General features: G+C 61.5%; 1 protein-coding gene across 9 annotated transcripts in view; it reads right to left on the reverse strand.

The window, feature by feature from the left end:
- Positions 1-566: 566 nt before the first annotated feature.
- The window catches only part of NFATC1 (nuclear factor of activated T cells 1), a 111,877-nt gene continuing 91,638 nt past the window's right edge, over positions 567-20,805 (reverse strand). For all 9 annotated transcript variants that reach the window (XM_070049841.1, XM_070049835.1, XM_070049834.1 and 6 more), the window contains exon 10: positions 567-2,284. In XM_070049841.1, coding sequence (XP_069905942.1) covers positions 2,282-2,284 — 3 coding nt within the window. In that variant the 3' untranslated portion in view covers positions 567-2,281. The remainder of the gene's footprint in view (positions 2,285-20,805) is intronic.

Below are 20,805 nucleotides of genomic sequence, written 5' to 3' on the forward strand. Positions count from 1 at the left end.
GCCAGGCCCTGGCCGAGCCGTGCGGGCAGAGCTGCGCTGTTCTCTGCTGCTCGCACTCTGCCAGCCTCTCACAAGGAAACAGGGCCCAGTGCACGCTCTGGTCGGAGAGCAAAGCGCGTCTCCGAGAGTCTTGAACTTGACACACTGGCTAGCAGCGTTTTCCCAGGAGACAGGGGTGCGGGCAGAAGGGCGGCGCAGGGAAGCGAGGGGGCCGGCACCCAGGCCAGCGTCTCCCGCCGCAGCGATGAGCAAAGTGCAGCGAGTATGTGTGTGGCCCACGCCTCACCCCGGACATTTCTGAGTGAAAATATTTGGCAGGAGCCAAAGTTCATCCCCACCTCGCCTGGTGGGCGTTTCTGAAGCTCTGCCTAGAGCGCTCGGGAATCGGGCCACGGCCCCACCGAGGCTGAGGGGTTCCCCCAGCTGAGCAGCGGGAAGGCGCTCGGCCAGAGCCACTCCCACGTCCCCGGGTCGTGGGCAGCGCAGCTTTGCAGCCCTCACACGCGGCAGAAACACTGACGGACAACGTGGGACTTCCCACACCCAGAACGAACACTCGCAGACAGTCCAGCAAGAATACTGTTTTATTGGGTCTGTTCTAACTACAAAGACAGCTGAAACGCAAACCACACGTCTCCTTCCCATGTGACAGTCTACTGAGAAACGCTCATGCACGTCTTAGGACACCGGGAATGGGACAGGGCGGGCGGCCACGGCGCACACGCGTGGCCCACGCCAGCTCTCCAGGGTCCTGCGCGAACGCTACACTACAGCTTCAGCTTTAGTTTCTTTCTGTGAGCCAGAAACTGCAAGGCAGAGCCACCCGAAAGACGTTTCGGAGGTCACTGGTCCTGGGGAGAGCTCTCCGCCCGCCCACCTGCAGGGACAGGGACACCACCGCGGGTGCAGTTCAGGCTTGTTCCATAAGGGGGCATTAATTCCTAAGGCACAAGTATCAGTTAAACATGTTTTAACGAAACCATGCTTTTTGGTTATATGGAACAACAGGTCACTGCTAGTATTAGCGCGTAGTAAGCAGTTACTTGTACAAAACGCAGTAGTAAAACCTACACTAACCTACACAGGACAGTAGCTAGTCTGAACTCACATGCATCTACGGACTGGAGCTCGTTTTTGGTTGCTGTTTTCTTGGGGGAAGCAGAGGGCTCTAAGGCTTCGTGGAACAACGTTACACTTGAACAAATATATTACACCCCTTGCGTCGTGCTATTTACAGTCACTTTCCAATTTTGCCGTTTGGCAGCCTGGGGCACCGGCTGTCTGCAGGGCTCCCGAACGTGCAGGAGCCCAGGCACGTGCCCGTCAGAGGGGTGGCGGTGGGGACAGACCCCCACTTTGGGTCTTAGCTCGCTTCCCAAGACGGATGCTGGTTATTGCTAACGCGGGCTCCCCACCTGGGCTACTCATCACTCATCCATAAATGCAAGCCTATCTATGTACACACATGCAAATGCAAGGTCACCCTGGAGCACAGCGATTCCTTGTTTTGTCCAGTAACCTGTCTGTGCTATTCAGCTTCCTTGTGCTACGTTCGAAGCCAGATTAAAACAGAGGTCCTAGCATGCTGCTTGTAGCAACCCTGTGGCTTTGGGGACACGGAGGAGGAAGTACCTGTGACAGAGCAGAGGTGACAGCTTGGACGATCTCAACAGCACACGGGGTAAGGCAACCAGGTTGCATGCTACAGCCCAGGAGAAGCCGAGTCACGGGAGGGAACCCCCGCCAGGGCTCGCGCACAACCTCGAGCCCCCCTGTGTTCTCTTCACTGATGCGAAGGATCAAGCCTCACAACGCCATGTTTGATAACTGCTGCTCCTACAAACACTCTCGCGGTAGAATTCAGCGCTCAGTTCTGCTGCTGGAACGCGGCGGTCGGGGTAAATAAGGCACTTCCAGTGCTGAGTCCAGGGGCGCGGTGGGGCCAGGCGCCGCCGGCCCCCTCAGGGCGGCTGCACAGTCCTCCCTGGCTCGCCCCGCCGGCCCCGATGAGATGACTTCTGCAGGAGAGGCAGCAGCCACCGCCCGCCCGCCCGCCACGCCAGCAAGCGACTTCATTGTCCATACGACAAACGCCGCAGCTCCTAGCTTTCGGTAGGCTGGCAGTTCCGAGTGACACCAGCTGTGCTCAGTTCACTCAGGCAAGGACGCGGGAGCCGGGCTCAGCTGTCCCCACGAACCGGCACACAGCTGCTGCGTGACCTCCAACATGCGAGCTACGAGTGGGTGTTGGCGCTGGACAGGTCGTTCCGTATGATTTCATTTACTGTGAGAACAGAAACAGAGAAAGCGTCAGGGCAGCCGTCCCCACGCGGAGCTACGAGCAGACAAAAGGCACAAGGAGACGCTGGCGGCCAAGCTCGCCGTCGGCTGTGCTCGGCTCGGCTCGGCACAGCACAGGCCGGCGTTTGCTTGACCCCACCACAGCCGCGAGTGCCCGGGGCCTCCGAGCTCCTGCTCTGGCGGGGAGCGGGGTGGGAACGGCTCTCTGCCGGGACGGGCCCCCGCCCAGGACAGGCGCCAGGTGTGGACCTCGGTGCTCTGGTGCTGGGCGAGGGTGTCCCTGCCCGATGTGTTCACGGACTTGCAAAACAGGTGAGTCACCACGGAGGCCTCTGGGGCCTGCTCGGGCTGGGAGCAGGGTCCCCGTTGTGTCAGAGCCGGGACAAACACAGGGGCCCAGGCTTCCTTTTTCACTTCCCTCTAGGGGGTCAATCGCAGAGTCCCCGCACGCCCGCCACGCCCACTGCTGGCGTGTGATTTTTGGCAGATGGAGAGGAAATGACAGAAGCTGGCAAGAGCCTTAGTGAACCAGCGCACAACGTCCCCTCTGTCCACCGCGGCCACCTGATGGGCGCTGAGATAGGAAGTGTCACAGGCAGGCTGTCACCGGTCCCCTGTTCCCAGCAGCTCGCAGGGCGGGGGTGGGGGTTGTTGCTGGCGTCACGGAACTGCCCGGGCTTCCCTTGGCTGGGGCCCGGAGGCTGCGCCCAGATAAACCCCGTGTGCCTCTCGAGGGCCCAGGGCGGCTTCCTGGAGCCACCGGCAGGCGTGTGTTTCATCACCTCCCCTCCCCCAGCCGGCTTCTAACAATCACAACACTGACGCGCCCTTGGGGGAGCCAGGAGTCCTGTCAGGGCTGATGGCACAGCTCGCTCGCTGGCACCTGGGGCGGAGCCCTGGCTGCAAACACCCGGAGGGGAGTGTGTCCGCCCAGAGGGGCCCCCGCTGCAGCCCGGGCCTGCTGTCCCCGGGAGCGAGGGGCCTCTCAGACCCTGCCTGCCAACCATGCCAGCCTGAAGATGTACACCGGGCCCTGGACCACTGCACGCAAAGCCAGTCTCCAAGAGGGGCTCGGCCGCCAGCCCGGCAAACACGGACTCCTTCCATCCTGCGACTGCTCGGAGCTGCTAATGAGAAAGCAGGCCCAGGTGTGCCAGGTGCTCCCAGGAGCCAGCCTTCAGGACGCAACTTGTCCCCGAGTGCGCGGGCAGCTCCCGGGCTCCAGGCGCTTTCCATGACACAGAGTGCGCGGGGCCCACGAGGCCCTGGCGAGCGCGCAGCAGGCACAGGGGCAGGAGGCAGGCTCTTTCCTGTGCACACCCTGGCCTGGAAGCCACTTCCTGTGTTTGTCCCTCTCGCCCTCCTCGCTGGAGCCCTGACACCAGGGCTGGGGGCCTCATGATTCTCCCCCAGAGCTGGCTGGGCCTTTACTGAAGAGGCGCACATCTGATCTAACATGGCCACACCACAGCCGCATCAAAGAACATTTCAACAAAGAGAACTCACAAGTCTCAAGTTTGTTAGGGCACTTCCTTAGGAAAAAAGTCGGACAGGCAGCGGGGTTTCTCTGACAACTGCAGGAGGGCACAGAGCCCGGCGTGGGTGGGAGGCACCACACCAACACCCGCTGTGTGGCGTGGCACCCTACTCTTGGTGGATGGCTGACAAGCTCCTGTCCCAGGAAATGTCCCATTATCCAACCAGGCGCAAAGACGGGGTCCTGAGGCCCCTCCCAGGGTTAGCTTTCCGTGGCAGGGCAGACAAGACAAGAAAAAGACGGGGTCCTGAGGCCCCTCCCAGGCTTAGCGTTCCGTGGCAGGGCAGACAAGACAAGAAAAAGACGGGGTCCTGAGGCCCCTCCCAGGGTTAGCGTTCCGTGGCAGGGCAGACAAGACAAGAAAAAGACGGGGTCCTGAGGCCCCTCCCAGGCTTAGCGTTCCGTGGCAGGGCAGACAAGACAAGCAGCCCATGTTGAGTCCCGATCAGTGCTCTTGCACGGGCAGCAGGCAGGGAACCAGAAACTAAATGCCTGCAGCGCAGAACAACTGCTACGTGGGGCGAAGTCCACCCCCAAGGGCTACAGTTAGCTCTGAACTCGATCTCAGTGAGAGGAGAGGAGAGGGGAGGGGAGGGGAGGGGAGGGGAGGGGAGGGGAGGGGAGGGGAGGAGAGGGGGTCCAAACGCGTGACACCGAGAGTCACCAGTTTCTCAAACCCAAGAACAAAGGAGCACCAGGCCCAAGCCAGTCTAGTGTAAACAGTGAGGGAGTGCGCGCGGGGACTCAAATAATATGATGTGAGGAAGGTCAATATCAACACCTATGGGAGGTGGGAGGGCCTGAGCGTAAAAATGAGGGAGGGAGGGAGGGCTGAGGGAGCCACGAGGGAGGACTGAGGGAGCCATGAGGGAGGACGGACTGAAGGAGCCATGAGGAAGGGAGGACTGAGGGAGTCATGAGGGAGGGGGGACTGAGGGAGCCATGAGGGAGGGAGGACTGAGGGAGTCATGAGGGAAGGAGGGAGGACTGAGGGTAGTACTGAGGTAGTGAGGGAGGACTGAGGGAGCCATGAGGGAGGGAGGACTGAGGGAGCCAGGAGGAGGGAGGACTGAGGGAGCTACGAGGGAGGGAGGACTGAGGGAGCCAGGAGGAGGGAGGACTGAGGGAGCCATGAGGGAGGGAGGACTGAGGGAGCCATGAGGGAGGGAGGACTGCGGGAGCCAGGAGGAGGGAGGACTGAGGGATCCATGAGGGAGGATTGGGGGAGTCATGAGGAGGGAGGACTGAGGGAGCCAGGAGGAGGGAGGACTGAGGGAGCCATGAGGGAGGGAGGACTGCGGGAGCCAGGAGGAGGGAGGACTGAGGGATCCATGAGGGAGGACTGGGGGAGTCATGAGGAGGGAGGATTGAGGGAGCCATGAGGGAGGGAGGACTGGGGTAGTCATGAGGGAGGGAGGACTGAGGAAGCCATGTGGGAGGGAGGATTGAGGGAGCCATGAGGGAGGGAGGACTGAGGGAGCCATGAGGGAGGGAGGGAGTACTGAGGGAGGGAGGGTAGTACTGAGGTAGTGAGGAAGGACTGAGGGTAGTACTGAGGTAGTGAGGAAGGACTGAGGGTAGTACTGAGGTAGTGAGGAAGGACTGAGGGTAGTACTGAGGTAGTGAGGGAGGACTAAGGGTAGTACTGAAGTAGTGAGGGAGGACTAAGGGTAGTACTGAAGTAGTGAGGGAGGACTGAGGGTAGTACTGAGGCAGTGAGGGAGTACTGGGGTAGTGGGGGAGGACTGAGAGTAGTACTGGGGTAGTGAGGGAGGTCTGAGGGTAGTACTGAGGCAGTGAGGGAGTACTGGGTAAGTGGGGGAGGACTGAGAGTAGTACTGGGGTAGTGAGGGAGGTCTGAGGGTAGTACTGAGGTAGTGAGGGAGGACTGAGGGAGGACTGAAGGTAGTAGAAATGGAGTTGAGAAGACGTAAAGGAATCAGTGTGCAGGTAGGGAGCCCTGAGGGCTGATAACGGCGTCGATTGGGGGCTTCTGAGGTGCAGTACTGAGGAGATTGGAGGTGGTCTGGACGGGGTGTGGCTTAGAGTGTGGTATGAGAGAGACTGGGAGGGAAGGCTGATAGGGACAGAAGCAGCTCTGAGGGTGACAGCTATAGGCATGTGGGCAGTCTGACAGATGAAAATGTTGGGAAAATGTGTGTGTGTGTGTGTGTGTGTGTGTGTGTGTGTGAGAGAGAGAGAGAGAGAGAGAGAGAGAGAGAGAGAGAGAAAGAGATCTCAGGCATCCCTCTAATGAGTTGACATGTGTCTGAGGGGTAATGTGTTGGGTGCAGGAGGGTCTCAGTGGTGGCACAGGAGAAGGGACTCAGGGTGACAGTGGTGACACAGGAAGGTCTCAGGGTGACAGTGGTGACACAGGAGGAGGGTCTCAGGGTGACAGTGGAGACACAGGAGAAGGGTCTCAGGGAGACAGTGGTGGCACAGGAGGGTCTCAGGGTGACCGTGGTGATACAGGAGGAGGGTCTCAGGGTGACAGTGGTGGCACAGCAAGGTCTCAGGGAGACAGTGGTGACACAGGAGGAGGGACTCAGGGTGACAGTGGTGACATAGGAGGAGGGTCTCAGGGTGACAGTGGTGACACAGGAAGGACTCAGGGTGACAGTGGTGACACAGGAAGGTCTCAGGGTGACAGTGGTGACACAGGAGGAGGGTCTCAGGGTGACAGTGGAGACACAGGAGAAGGGTCTCAGGGAGACAGTGGTGGCACAGGAGGGTCTCAGGGTGACCGTGGTGACACAGGAGGAGGGTCTCAGGGTGACAGTGGTGACACAGGAGGAGGGTCTCAGGGTGACAGTGGTGACACAGGAGGAGGGTCTCAGGGTGACCGTGGTGACACAGGAGGGTCTCAGGGTGACAGTGGTGACACAGGAGGAGGGTCTCAGGGTGACAGTGGTGGCACAGGAAGGTCTCAGGGTGACAGTGGTGACACAGGAGAAGGGTCTCAGGGAGACAGTGGTGGCACAGGAGGGTCTCAGGGTGACAGTGGTGACACAGGAGGAGGGTCTCAGGGTGACAGTGGTGACACAGGAGGAGGGTCTCAGGGTGACAGTGGTGACACAGGAGGAGGGTCTCAGGGTGACCGTGGTGACACAGGAGGGTCTCAGGGTGACAGTGGTGACACAGGAGGAGGGTCTCAGGGTGACAGTGGTGGCACAGGAGGGTCTCAGGGTGACAGTGGTGACACAGGAGGAGGGTCTCAGGGAGACAGTGGTGACACAGGAGGAGGGTCTCAGGGTGACCGTGGTGACACAGGAGGGTCTCAGGGTGACAGTGGTGGCACAGGAGGAGGGTCTCAGGGTGACAGTGGTGGCACAGGAGGAGGGACTCAGGGTGACAGTGGTGACACAGGAGGAGGGTCTCAGGGAGACAGTGGTGGCACAGGAGGAGGGTCTCAGGGTGACAGTGGTGGCACAGGAGGAGGGTCTCAGGGTGACAGTGGTGACACAGGAGGAGGGTCTCAGGGTGACAGTGGTGACACAGGAGGAGGGTCTCAGGGAGACAGTGGTGACACAGGAGGAGGGACTCAGGGTGACAGTGGTGGCACAGGAGGAGGGTCTCAGAGTGACAGTGGTGACACAGGAGGGTCTCAGGGTGACAGTGGTGGCACAGGAGGAGGGACTCAGGGTGACAGTGGTGACACAGGAGGAGGGTCTCAGGGTGACAGTGGTGACACAGGAGGAAAGTCTCAGGGTGACAGTGGTGACACAGGAGGAGGGTCTCAGGGTGACAGTGGTGACACAGGAGGAAAGTCTCAGGGTGACAGTGGTGGCACAGGAGGAGGGTCTCAGGGTGACCGTGGTGGCACAGGAGGATCTCAGGGTGACAGTGGTGACACAGGAGGAAAGTCTCAGGGTGACAGTGGTGGCACAGGAGGAGGGTCTCAGGGTGACAGTGGTGACACAGGAAGGTCTCAGGGTGACAGTGGTGACACAGGAGGGTCTCAGGGTGACAGTGGTGGCACAGGAGGAGGGTCTCAGGGTGACAGTGGTGGCACAGGAGGGTCTCAGGGTGACAGTGGTGACACAGGAGGAAAGTCTCAGGGTGACAGTGGTGACACAGGAGGAGGGTCTCAGGGTGACAGTGGTGACACAGGAGGAAAGTCTCAGGGTGACAGTGGTGGCACAGGAGGAGGGTCTCAGGGTGACAGTAGTGGCACAGGAGGAGGGTCTCAGGGTGACAGTGGTGGCACAGGAGGAGGGTCTCAGGGTGACAGTGGTGGCACAGGAGGAGGGACTCAGGGTGACAGTGGTGACACAGGAGGATCTCAGGGTGACAGTGGTGACACAGGAGGAGGGTCTCAGGGTGACAGTGGTGACACAGGAGGAGGGTCTCAGGGTGACCGTGGTGACACAGGAGGAGGGTCTCAGGGTGACAGTGGTGACACAGGAGGAGGGTCTCAGGGTGACAGTGGTGACACAGGAGGAGGGTCTCTGGGTGACAGTGGTGGCACAGGAGGGTCTCAGGGAGACTGGTGACACAGGAGGTGGGTCTCAGGGTGACAGTGGTGTCACAGGAGGAGGGTCTCAGGGTGACAGTGGTGACACAGGAGGAAAGTCTCAGGGTGACAGTGGTGGCACAGGAGGAGGGTCTCAGGGTGACAGTGGTGGCACAGGAGGATCTCAGGGTGACAGTGGTGACACAGGAGGAGGGTCTCAGGGTGACAGTGGTGGCACAGGAGGAGGCTCTCAGGGTGACAGTGGTGACACAGGAGGAGGGTCTCAGAGTGACCGTGGTGGCACAGGAGGGTCTCAGGGTGACAGTGGTGACACAGGAGGAGGGACTCAGGGTGACAGTGGTGGCACAGGAGGAGGGTCTCAGGGTGACAGTGGTGACACAGGAGGAGGGTCTCAGGGTGACAGTGGTGACACAGGAGGAGGGTCTCAGGGTGACAGTGGTGACACAGGAGGGTCTCAGGGTGACAGTGGAGACACAGGAGGGTCTCAGGGTGACAGTGGTGACACAGGAAGGACTCAGGGTGACAGTGGTGACACAGGAGGGTCTCAGGGAGACAGTGGTGGCACAGGAGGAGGGTCTCAGGGTGACAGTGGTGGCACAGGAGGAGGGACTAGGGTGACAGTGGTGACATGGAGGGTCTCAGGGTGACAGTGGTGACACAGGAAGGACTCAGGGTGACAGTGGTGACACAGGAAGGTCTCAGGGTGACAGTGGTGACACAGGAGGGTCTCAGGGAGACAGTGGTGGCACAGGAGGAGGGTCTCAGGGTGACAGTGGTGGCACAGGAGGGACTAGGGTGACAGTGGTGACATGGAGGGTCTCAGGGTGACAGTGGTGGCACAGGAGGAAAGTCTCAGGGTGACAGTGGTGGCACAGGAGGAGGGTCTCAGGGTGACAGTGGTGGCACAGGAGGAGGGTCTCAGGGTGACAGTGGTGACACAGGAGAAGGGTCTCAGGGTGACAGTGGTGACACAGGAGGAGGGTCTCAGGGTGACAGTGGTGGCACAGGAGGAGAGACTAGGGTGACAGTGGTGACATGGAGGGTCTCAGGGTGACAGTGGTGACACAGGAGGAGGGTCTCAGGGTGACAGTGGTGGCACAGGAGGAGGGTCTCAGGGTGACAGTGGTGACACAGGAGGGTCTCAGGGAGACAGTGGTGGCACAGGAGGAGGGTCTCAGGGTGACAGTGGTGACACAGGAGAAGGGTCTCAGGGTGACAGTGGTGGCACAGGAGGAGGCTCTCAGGGTGACAGTGGTGACACAGGAAGGTCTCAGGGTGACAGTGGTGACACAGGAGGAGGGACTCAGGATGACAGTGGTGACATGGAGGGTCTCAGGGTGACAGTGGTGGCACAGGAGGAAGGTCTCAGGGTGACAGTGTTGGCACAGGAGGGGCCTGGGGCACCAGCAGTCAGCTTGGTGTCCTGATTGGTGACTTCCATGGAGCAGGAGGGAAGCACCAAGCGACGCAGCTCAGTAGCTGAGACTCCTCAAGGTCACCCAGACCGCAGGAAAAACAACATCTGCTTGCAAAGGTAAAAGAGGAAGAGACCTGAGCAGTGGGCTTCCCCGTCTGCCCACTGGTGCACCTGATCGCCGAGGGAGAGCCTGGGGGGGGGGTGGATGGGAAATCACTCAACGTGGCCCCCAGCTGTCCTGTTGGTGACAGGGGCCGTGAGCACTCTCACTCACTCTGCTTTCTCTGTCTGTGGGGTGAACCTGCCAAGCGAGCACCTGTTTCAGGTGGTTTCAGAAGAGCCAGCAGCCCCCCCGCACCCCACACCACGCTGCGGGCTGCACATGAGGTGCCAGGAAGGAGGTGGATGGGGGATGGCGCTCTGGTCCCGGGCTCACGACGCTTCAGCATCAGCTGCCCCCCAGGACGGAAGCCGTGGGCCCCACAACCATGGACGGCACGACTCAGGCCGACTCAGCGCAACCCTGTGAGAAAAGGAGGGACCAAGACCCTCACTGAGCAGCAGGTGCGCTTGGGGCTGGCCCCCCCCTATCTCCCATGAGGTCATGGGTCAAAGTCCCCTGTGGGCTATTTCGGGGCGGCTTCTCCCTCGGCTGCGGTTGTGTCAGTGACACCCACGGGTTCCCACAGTGTCTTCTGCCCGCTGCTAATTTCCACCTCCTTATTCAGCTTTTCCACTGGTGCGCAGGGTTTTTTTCTTTATGGAAGGATTCTGAACTGCAGGTAACATGTGACCCGCACAACCTGTCAGAAACCTGAAAGAGGAAGTAGCGCGGGGCTGCAGCTTGGGCCCTGCAACAGGATGTGGGAGCTGCTACACCACAGCCGAATGTGATGGAGGGGCTTTCCCTTGCAGTCGACTTTTCTCTGAAACGCTCCCAGGGCGGAAACTGTTAATTTTTCTAAAACTGGTGTGCGGCCATTTGGAGCCCTGCTGTCTCAGGGACACACGGAGGACAAGGGTACCCTTGCCCAGTCACTGAGCCTCTCACCCACACCGCCTGCACACGCATCTTGAGGTATTTCAAATGCTTGGCAGAAAAATAGGGTGGAAGGATGAGTTTATTTTGGTACAAAAATCTTTGAAACCCATGCATTTTTAAAAAATACACATTTTTCATGAACTTCCTTAAGACCCCTTTTGTGCATGGATCTCGGATAATTTTGGAACCAAAATAAACCTATCTTTAAATTCCATTTTTCATAGACTATGTGAAGTATCTGGAATGGAATGGAATACTAAGCTAGTATTTAAAAAAAAATGTTTCCATTTTCTGCGAGAGACAGAGACAGAGATAGACAGTGAGACCTTCCATCTGCTGGTTCGCTTCCCAAATGTCCACACAGATGGGGCTGGGTCAGCCAAAGACAGGAGCCAGGAGCTCAATTCGGGCCCCTACAGAAGAGGCAGCGCCATCACCTGCTGCTTCCCAGGGCTCGCGTCAGCAGGAAGCAGGCTGGAGCCGGGACGGGAGCCCAGGCACAGCCAGGACAGGGCCTGTGGGTGTCCCCACGGCTGCTCCAGACACCCACCGCATTCAGTATTTGTAATACGAAAACTAAAACTACAGCTCTCACCAATGCTGCGCCTGGCTACCTGTCAGTATTGGATGTGTTCCTCCTCATGTGACACAAGAACCCCTCGCTGCTCGCACGAGAGCTGCACAAAGCAGCCAGCAAGGGAGCTCCAAGGGAAACGCTCGGCCGCTCGTGCCATCAGCCTCTTCCTGGCCACCTCTCGGAAACAGGCTCACCAGGCCTGGCACCGAGGCACAACAGCTAAGCTACTGCCTGTGGTGCCAGCATCCCACGGGGCACCAGCTTCCTGCTATGGCCTGGGAAAGAAGGGGAAGATGGCCCAGGTTCTTAGGCCCCTGCCCCCACGTGGGAGACCTGGAGGAAGCTCCTGGCTTCTGCCTGGCCCAGCCCTGGCCGTTGTGGCCATCTGGGGAGTGAACCAGCAGATGGAAGACTCCCTCTCCGTCTCCCCCTCTTTCCCAGTAACTCTGACTCAAACAAGTAATTAAATCTTTTTTAAAAAATAAAATCTCACACTGCAGTGAAGCTTCCACAGTTCCCCTCTCTGGCTTCATTCGGGCTTTTGTGTGACTCCAGGACAGCGCGAGCTCAGCGGGACGGCAGGGGACGCTGCCCCCACATTCTGCCTGTCTCAATGCCTCGCTCTGCCCCCAGAGCTCCTGGTTCTGAAAGCAAGCGAGCTGCATCTCCAGGGACAAGTGGCAGCATCCATGCGCCCTTCGCCCTGCCGCCTGACAGCACTGCCACACACGCCACTTCCCATCCTGCAACAGTCCTGAGAGGACATACAGGTGGACGCCGTCTCTACCGCTTTGTCAACGGAGACCACCGAGAGCTCGGGACGTGGGAACGGCAGCCCGTGGCCCTTGAGCTGAGACCCTGGGTAGTGACTGAACCAGGGCAGCCCTCCCTGCCTTCACACACCACCAGCCTCTGGTCCTCGCAGGCTGTTGCCTCATAGGCCAATGTCCAACCCACTGGCTTTGATGCAAATTTTTACAAAACACTGACAAGGAAAGTCGAGGAAGCATGGGGAGACTGGGCCCCGGGTGGGTGCCTGGGAGCCCTGGTGGGTGCCGGGAGATGAGCATGGGCACACGTATGGAGGACCCCAGTGGCTGGGAGGTCTCCTCCTCCAAATCCACCGGCACTCTGAGGCCTCCGTGCTCAGGGGCCGGTGCCTCCAGACGTGGAGCTGGCTTGTGTCCCGCATTCTCTTTTCTGTGGCAGCAGACACGCGCATCCCCGCTGCCGCGGCTCACACACCACATCTGGGCTAAAAAGCCAGGCCTCTCAGTCATGTCTCCCACCCTAGCTTGGGGGGCAGTACCACGGGAGCCCCACGCAGCCTGAAACGCTGTGGGGTTTGTGGGCTGGGAGCTCAGAGGCCTCTGCTGAGCGCGCGGCGGAGGGTGGCGCCCCACCGTCTGCCCTGGGACCCGGCCTCGCTCTGGTCTGAGGAGAGTGGGGTGGTGGGGGGCCAGGGAGGCAGCGTGGCTCGGCACCCCCACTCCACCAGCTGCCTCGGCTTCCCCATGTGGCCTCCCAGCACCACCCGCCTCTCTCTCGGTTGGAGACCTCGCTCCATCCTGAGAGGGCCCAGTGCCACATATCGGCACGAAGGCATCGTCACCGGCCACCCAGCTTCTACTGGACACCCCGGAGTGACGGCGGGGCTCCTGCAGGACTCTGCGTTACGGGCTCCAAACACAGGGGTGCATGCCCTTCAACTGAACCAGCAGTGACCACGCGGGGGAAACCAGGCCCCTCAGTGAGCGCGCCCTAGGCCCGAGCACACCTCTGATCAGAACACAAGGAAGCCGAGAGGAAAAGCGGCTTCTAGAACACGGCACACTCATGCACACTCACAGCGCCACACGCACTCACTCACACACACACACGACCCAACACACGCCCACACACAGCGCCACACGCACCCACACATGACCCAACACACACACACAGCGCCACACGCACTCACACACGACCCAACACACACACAACCCAACACGCACCCACACACAGCGCCACACACACGACCCAACACACGCCCACACGCACTCACACACGACCCAACACGCACTCACAGCGCCACACGCACTCACACACAGCGCCACACGCACACACACACGACCCAACACACACACACACACGACCCAACACACGGCCGCAGGACACAGGGCGCACACAGCCCGTGTGCTCACACCGGACTACCACACGCTCATCCCTGGTACCAGCCCACCCTGCACACAACGGCGACGCAGGCGGGCCGCTGCAGCTCTTGCCGCCGCCTGCCCCCGCTGCGGCTCCCTGCAGCAAACGCCTGCCAACACCGGCTTCGGCTTCGTCTTTCCAGGGCCTGACAAGCGGGCTGGGCTCTCCTTCCTGCTTCCTCAGGAGCCGTGTTTGAGAATGAGGTCGGCTCAGGGTGCTCATCGCCGCGGTCCACGCACACAGCGGGCTGGGCGGGTGCGGGCGCGCCTCCTACACGCGTCTGTCCACGCGAGTACCGCTCACCACGCGGACCGTCTGCAAGCCTCCTCCTCACAGCGCAGACCGCTGCCGCCCGGCACGTGGCCGGCCGGGCGGGACCCGGACACCGCTCCCTTCCCGCGGTAGCACCCGCAGCCCTTCCGACCGCACCGCACCGCCCCGAGGGTGCCGTCGTCGTCAGCACCAGCAAGATGCACGCGGGGCCGGGATCCTGCGCACGCGCACAGCCGCCAGCGCGCCGCGCGCATGCTCACAGGCGCCGCCCGCCCGCCTCCTCCTCGCCGCCGTCCCGCGTGTCGGGGAGGCCGAAGGGCCAGGCTGGGCTGTGGAGCGGCCCGGGCGCGCCTGCCAGCTGCCGGGACACACGCCTGTGGCTGCCGTGGTATCGCGGACGCCCGGGGCCCGCACCCCGCGCGCCTGTGGCGGCGGCCAACGCGGGAGACCTCGGCCCCCGGTGGGAGCCGGACGCCCGGGCCTCTCGCACACGGAGGAGGCCTGGCCGGTTCTCGTCGGCGGTGCTGTGGTGGGATGAGCTCGTATGTGACCACACCGCGAGTGACGCCACAGACCGGACGCGGAAGCGGCCCCGCGCGGTCGCAGGCGTGGGAGTGGGTGCAGGGCGAGCCCCCCCCCCCCGACTCCACGGCATGACCCCCAGGCAGCCCCGCGCGGTCGCAGGCGTGGGAGTGGGTGCGGGGCGAGTCCACGGCATGACCCCCAGGCAGCCCTGCGCGGTCGCAGGCGTGGGAGTGGGTGCGGGGCGAGCCCCCCGCCCCGACTCCACGGCATGACCCCCAGGCAGCCCTGCGCGGTCGCAGGCGTGGGAGTGGGTGCAGGGCGAGCCCCCCGCCCCGACTCCACGGCATGACCCCCCCAGGCAGCCCCGCGCGGTGGCAGGAGTGGGAGTGGGTGTGCGGACCCTGCCCACGTGGGAGCAGGGTCTGCCCAGCCCCACCGGAACGTGGCCTGCCTCAGCCCCTTATTTTTATCCCTCTCATCGGAATAAGCCAGCGCCACGGGGCCTGCTATTTTTAGAAGCAGAGAATGGGACAGTGGAGGGGCTGAGTGACAACAGTCACAGTTTAATAAAACATGACCCTGCTGTCACGCGGGACCGTCAGCCATTAAAACAGAATAATTTCCCTGCCGTAGCGCCTGCTTCCTTATTTAGCCCGAATACTCCGAATGATGCCAGCGCGCTGTGGGGAGACTCCCGCGGCCACAGTGGCCTGGGCTGGCTGGCCGCGAGTCCAACAGGTTTGTCCCTCCGGCCGCCAGCCACGCGTGCCTGGGGGCGTGAGCTTTCAGGGCCACTGGGTCCAGGTCAGCAGTCGGCACTGGTATCGTTACAACCCTGGCACGCATCTCACCTGGCTCGCACAGGAAGATGCCCCCCGATTCATAAAACTGCATTCCAACAGAATCAGCCGCTGAGAAACCGAAAACGGAGCAAGTGGACCCGAGTGTGGGTCCTGTGGCTCGCAGCAGAGAAGCAGAGCTCTTCCCGCGGCTGCCTGCGTGGGAGCCCGGCGTCCCTGACAGAGGACAGCCAGCGGCCAGTGCTGCTGTCAGGGCTGAGCCCGTGGGGTCACTGGCGCCCCACAGGACACAGAGGCCCAGCTCCGACCAGGCTCCAGCCCAGGGTCCCACCACTGGGTGCCTGTTTCACGCACAGGTGTGGACGGCACCAGACACTGGGTTTCAGGCAAGATGCTGGCCATCCAGGAGGCCACAGCAATGCCAGAGACCACGGTTCTGTGTGCACGGGACATGAAGCTGCTTCTGCTTAGGGGCTCCTGGGGCTGGGACCTAGGGCTCCTGGGGCTGGGACCTAGGGCTCCTGGGGCTGGGACGTAGGGGCTCCTGGGGCTGGGACCTAGGGCTCCTGGGGCTGGGACCTAGGGCTCCTGGGGCTGGGACGTAGGGGCTCCTGGGGCTGGGACCTAGGGCTCCTGGGGCTGGGACGTAGGGGCTCCTGGGGCTGGGACATAGGGCTCCTGGGGCTGGGACCTAGGGCTCCTGGGGCTGGGACTGACCAGCACTGCCTCAGGTGTGTCCACCCTGAAGCGTGAGAGTGAGAAAATGCAGGGGTGAGAGGGCGTGGGGTCACACAGCTCGGCAGCAGCCACACAGGGAGAGACCAGTGAGGCTGAGAGGGCAGAGTGCCTGGGCCCTGCACCCGTGTGGGAGACCCAGAGGAAGCTCCTGGCTCCTGGCTTCAGTCCAGCCCAGCCCCAGCCACTGCAGACATTCGGGGAGTGAACCAGTGAATGGAAGATACTCTTTCTCTCTGCTTTTCAAATGTAAATAAATCTTTAATAAACACTTGCAGAGGTATTTGTTGTCAGCAAGTGACACAGGCAGAGTTAGTGAGAGAGAGAGACAGAGAGGAAGGTCTTCCTTCCGTTGGTTCACTCCCCAAATGGCCGCTACAGCTGGCACTGTGCCGATCCAAAGCCAGGAGCCAGGTGCTTCTCCTGGTCTCCCATGGGGTGCAGGGCCCAAGCACTTGGGCCGTCCTCCACTGCCCTCCCAGGCCACAGCAGAGAGCTGGCCTGGAAGAGGAGCGACCGGGACAGACTCCAGTGCCCCAACTGGGACTAGAACCCGGGAGTGACACAGTTTTTTAAGTGCTCCAAAAAATTAGTGTAAAATGGAATTGGGCACAGCGCCGGCTTCCCATATGGGCGCAGGTTCTTGCCCCGGCTGCTCCACTTCCAATCCAGCTCTGTGCTATGGCCTGAGAAAGCAGCAGCAGATGGCCCTGCACCTGCATGGAGACCCTCCCCACACTCTCAGGAGGCCCCGTCCCCCCCTCGTCCCTGGTGCTGCTCCCCTCAAGCCCCTCCCCCACCCCGGCCCGAGCCTGCTCGCTCGGCCAGGCCACCTCTCGCACCTGGTGCAGCCTCGCTCCCACTGTGCAGCTCAAGTGGTCCTGGCTGTGCCCCCAGCCCTGGGCTGAGGCCGCCCCGAGGTGCACACACTGACGGGCGGCAGAGCCTGCTGCTGTCCTCCACGGCGTCTGAGCACAGAGTCCCAGGAGGCCTGAAGCAAGTGCGTGCCTCGGCCTCTAAGTTATTGTCAGAAATTCCTGACTCGGGAAACAAAAGGACGGAGAGCGAGGCAGGGCTGGAGGAACGCAGGCCCCTGAGACAGGGCCGTACTGACCCTGGAGTGGAAAACAAACCCAGATTGAATTTTTTATTGATTATCCAATTATTAATCTACACGGAGGCTATTCCAACACCGCACATAATGAGCGATTCATCACAGTGTATTAGGGTGCCATGGAGGTTGCATTCGGTATAAATGGCCATTAAGTTCCTTGTAATTGCACATTACTGGAGCTTTCCTTAGTTCTAAATCAAATCACGGGGCCCAGCATGTGCGCGTGCTAACTGGCTTCACGTAATGACGACGGCCCCTGGTGACTGCCCAGCAAGGCCCGCGCAGCGACCCGGCCTCACAGATGCTGCCCCCAGCTGGCCACGGGGCAGCTGCTCCTAGCCACAGCGTCCCGGGCAGGGGGCACCACATGTGAAGGGGCCTCCAGTCTCACAAGCTCCTTCCTGGGGAAAATTCTCCCACCCACGGCTGCTCCCAAGCTGCAGGCAGGGAGGCCAGGCAGCAGGGGCACACGTAGGTTGCCATGCAGAAACAGACGAGAAGGGAGTGGCCCGGAAGTTGTGTCGGGGACAAGCCGGGCTCCCTCGGGAGGACCACTTTCCCAGGCCACTGCTCAGCCCTCATCATTCACACTGAGGGGCCGGGGATCGGCTGTGTCTCGGGTTGCACAGGCCTCCCTCGCCCAGGACAAAGGAATCCTGAGTGTTAGCAGGCTTCTTGAGTCAGCACTAATAAAGATGCATATTTGGGGGGCACAGGGTCAGGGTAATCGGGGAGCCATCTTCCCTCCACCTCTCCCACGAGTTTCAACAGGACCTGGAGGCTGGGCACTGTCTGGGTCTCATGGGACGCCCTCCTGGGCGGCCCTGCACTCTCCGTTTGGAAAACGGGTTGCTAGTTCCTTCTCTGAAGAAGGCGTCAGGAAAGTCCCAGGTGCAGGGAACGCGGTGCTTAGTGACCGGTGTCCAGGGGAGAACACGGTGCTTAGTGACCGGTGTCCAGGGGAGAACACAGAGCTTAGTGACCGGTGTCCAGGGGAGAACACAGTGCTTAGTGACCGGTGTTCAGGGGAGAACACGGTGCTTAGTGACCGGTGTCCAGGGGAGAACATGGTGCTTAGTGACCAGTACCCAGGGGAGAACACGGTGCTTAGTGACCGGTGTCCAGGGGAGAACACAGAGCTTAGTGACCGGTGCCCAGGGGAGAAGGTGGTGCTTAGTGACCGGTGTCCAGGAGAGAACACAGAGTTTAGTGACCGGTGTCCAGAGGAGAAGGTGGTACTTAGTGACCGGTGCCCAGGGGAGAACATGGTGCTTAGTGACCAGTGTCCAGGGGAGAACACGGAGCTTAGTGACCGGTGTCCATGGAGAAGGCGGTGCTTAGTGACCGGTGTCCAGCGCAGGGGCCACTGCAGACTGAGGGCCGAGGCTGACCTCGGAGGGAAGCGGCACAGGTCAGTGTCGTGGGGGTGCAGAGGGCTCCTTCCCTGCCCAGCTTCACACGGGGAAGAAAGGCGCCCTGGCCGGCGTTCTGGTGCCGTGGCTAAGCCACCCCCTGCAGCCCCCAGCAGCCCGTCTGGGCGTTGGGTGGGTCCCTGATGGCTGGGAAAGCAGTGGAAGATGGCACACGTGCTGGGGCCCCCGCACACGTGTGGAGACCTGGATGAAGCTCCGGGCTCCTGGCTTTGGCCTGGCCCAGCCCCAGCCATTGCACCATGAGGAGTGAACCAGCAGATGGAAGACCCCTCCCTCCCTCTCTCTCTCTCTCTCTCTCTCTGCCGTTCGAATAAATACATATTTTATAAAATCAAGGGGAAAGTGCTCACATGTGTGATGAAGACTGGACGTTGACGAGATTGTTCTGTGAACGCCGCTGCTGGGCCACCGGCACTGAGACCCCAGGATCGCTGAGGGCGGTGTCTGGGCCACAGAGGGAGACAGAGGCCCCTGTCCCTGCACCCCGGCAGGGAGGAGCCAGGTGCACCACGGGTCTCCGTGAACCGCGCCATCTCCGAGGGTTTGCGGGCAGCAACGCCCAGTCCCAAAGGTCACAGAGAGAATGTGGGAGCTGGGGTCAAGTTACGATGTGTGGTGGACTCTGGCATATTCAGGAGCCAAAGGCCATGACCCCGCTGCCAGCCTGGCCTGACGGAGAATGAGGAACAGGAAGTGGCCTGTCCAGGCATCGAGCCCCGCGCACCCGTGGCATCAGTGAACCACGGTTTCCACGCGCCCCTGCTGCCCTCGGATCCTGCTGCTCGTGACAGGAAGCTGCGCCAGGACGGAGCTGGCCGAGCACAAAGGACACGCCCCTTGCATCCCAGTGAGAAGCATCGGAGCTGACATGCTGATGGGAGACAGCAAGGAGAGGGGAAACAGCGAGGCAGAGAGCGAGCAGCTCAGTACCACACCGGCGTCTGCACGCTGACACGATGGCAGGTTTGTGCTGGTAGCCTGGGCCGGCTGGCCGGCATTTCGGAGCTCTTTTCTTAACTAGAATGCACGAGCCCCCCCACCCCCCACCGGCCACCCTGTCCTTCCAGTGGGGCCTGTAGACGGCGGGCGAGGCCCTGCAGAACCCCAGGGACCCCGCTGCTTCCTCGCCGGCCGTGCCGGGTCTGCGTCTCGCTCCCTCCTACCACCAGCACCTCCTCTGCCAAGACGAAGTGACTGCCCCGCCGGGCGTCTGGGACTCCCCGGAGACAACCTGAAACCCACCAGAACCACGGACGCTCGCTTGCACGGAGCCGCTTACTACAGTGTCAACAGCAGTGCCATCTTGTACAGCCGAGCTTCCTAATCCGAGTGACACACGGCCGCCTACAGCTGCTGGCAGCGCTGCCGTGGACACAGAGGAAAGGGGGCAGAACTGTGGGGCAGAACGCCGAGAAAGCAGGGAGGCAGCCAAGAGCAGCAGACACGGCACAGCCGCCTCGCCACGCTCAGCCGGGCCGGTACCGAGGGCCTGGGCCAGAGTGTGTCCTCCCACCCTGACGCTCACTGGCTGGCTAGGCTGTGGGGAAGGAGAGTGCCCCGAGACGTCCTGTCCCTTGTCACTGGGGGAGCAGGCACCCGGTGGGGGCGGCGGCTCAGAGCTGAGCAGCTTCCCTGCCAGCACCTGGCACAGGATGCCCTCAGGCCCTAGGCTGCCACCAGCCTCCGACATGGCCGTGCTGGGGCAGCTCCCAGCTTCGTGAACCTCGCCTGACGTCACCCAGGCTAAGCTGAAACCAATCCTCTTAACCGGTGGGCACGGGGAGCAAGAGCCTCCGGCACACACCGGCCGTACCTGTAGGACGTCCACCCTGAGGCCAGCCCGGTCCCTCCAGGGCTGTGAGCCTTGCTGTTCTCCAGGCCCTGCGAATCTGGGAGGGCTGATAGGCCCGGCTGGGCGTGGGGACGGGCAGGGTCCCTGGGCACAGTGACCAGTGACGCATCCTGCTCTGCGGGGGCCCCGGGTTCCGGCAGATAACCCCGGGGAGGGGGCCTGGCAGCCTGGCCCATTGTCCTGCAAATCGGGCTGTGATTAGTTAGGGTCCCCAGGGCCTGATAAAGTTGAGTTCAAGGGAGGAATACAGCCCTTGGTCCCTTAATTCGTGTGAACCTCGAGGCTTTGATCTGGACGGAAGGAAGAGCCCTGCTCCAGAGTCAGTGCAGAGAGAAGGGGGCGGCGCTGCTCCCAGCTGAACAGGAACAGCCGGGCTGTGCAGACGTTACTCCCTTGGTTCTGCGCACAAATGCAATCAGAATTTTCTCCCGATGCCCATGCAGCAGCTGGCCCAAGGTGGGTGGACCACGCCCTGGCCTTGGAAGCCGCCCTCTCTGCTGACGTCCGTCCCCAGCGTGCGTCTGTGCAA

This window comes from Oryctolagus cuniculus, chromosome 10, assembly GCF_964237555.1.
Source record: "Oryctolagus cuniculus chromosome 10, mOryCun1.1, whole genome shotgun sequence".
NCBI classification, from domain to species: domain Eukaryota; kingdom Metazoa; phylum Chordata; class Mammalia; order Lagomorpha; family Leporidae; genus Oryctolagus; species Oryctolagus cuniculus.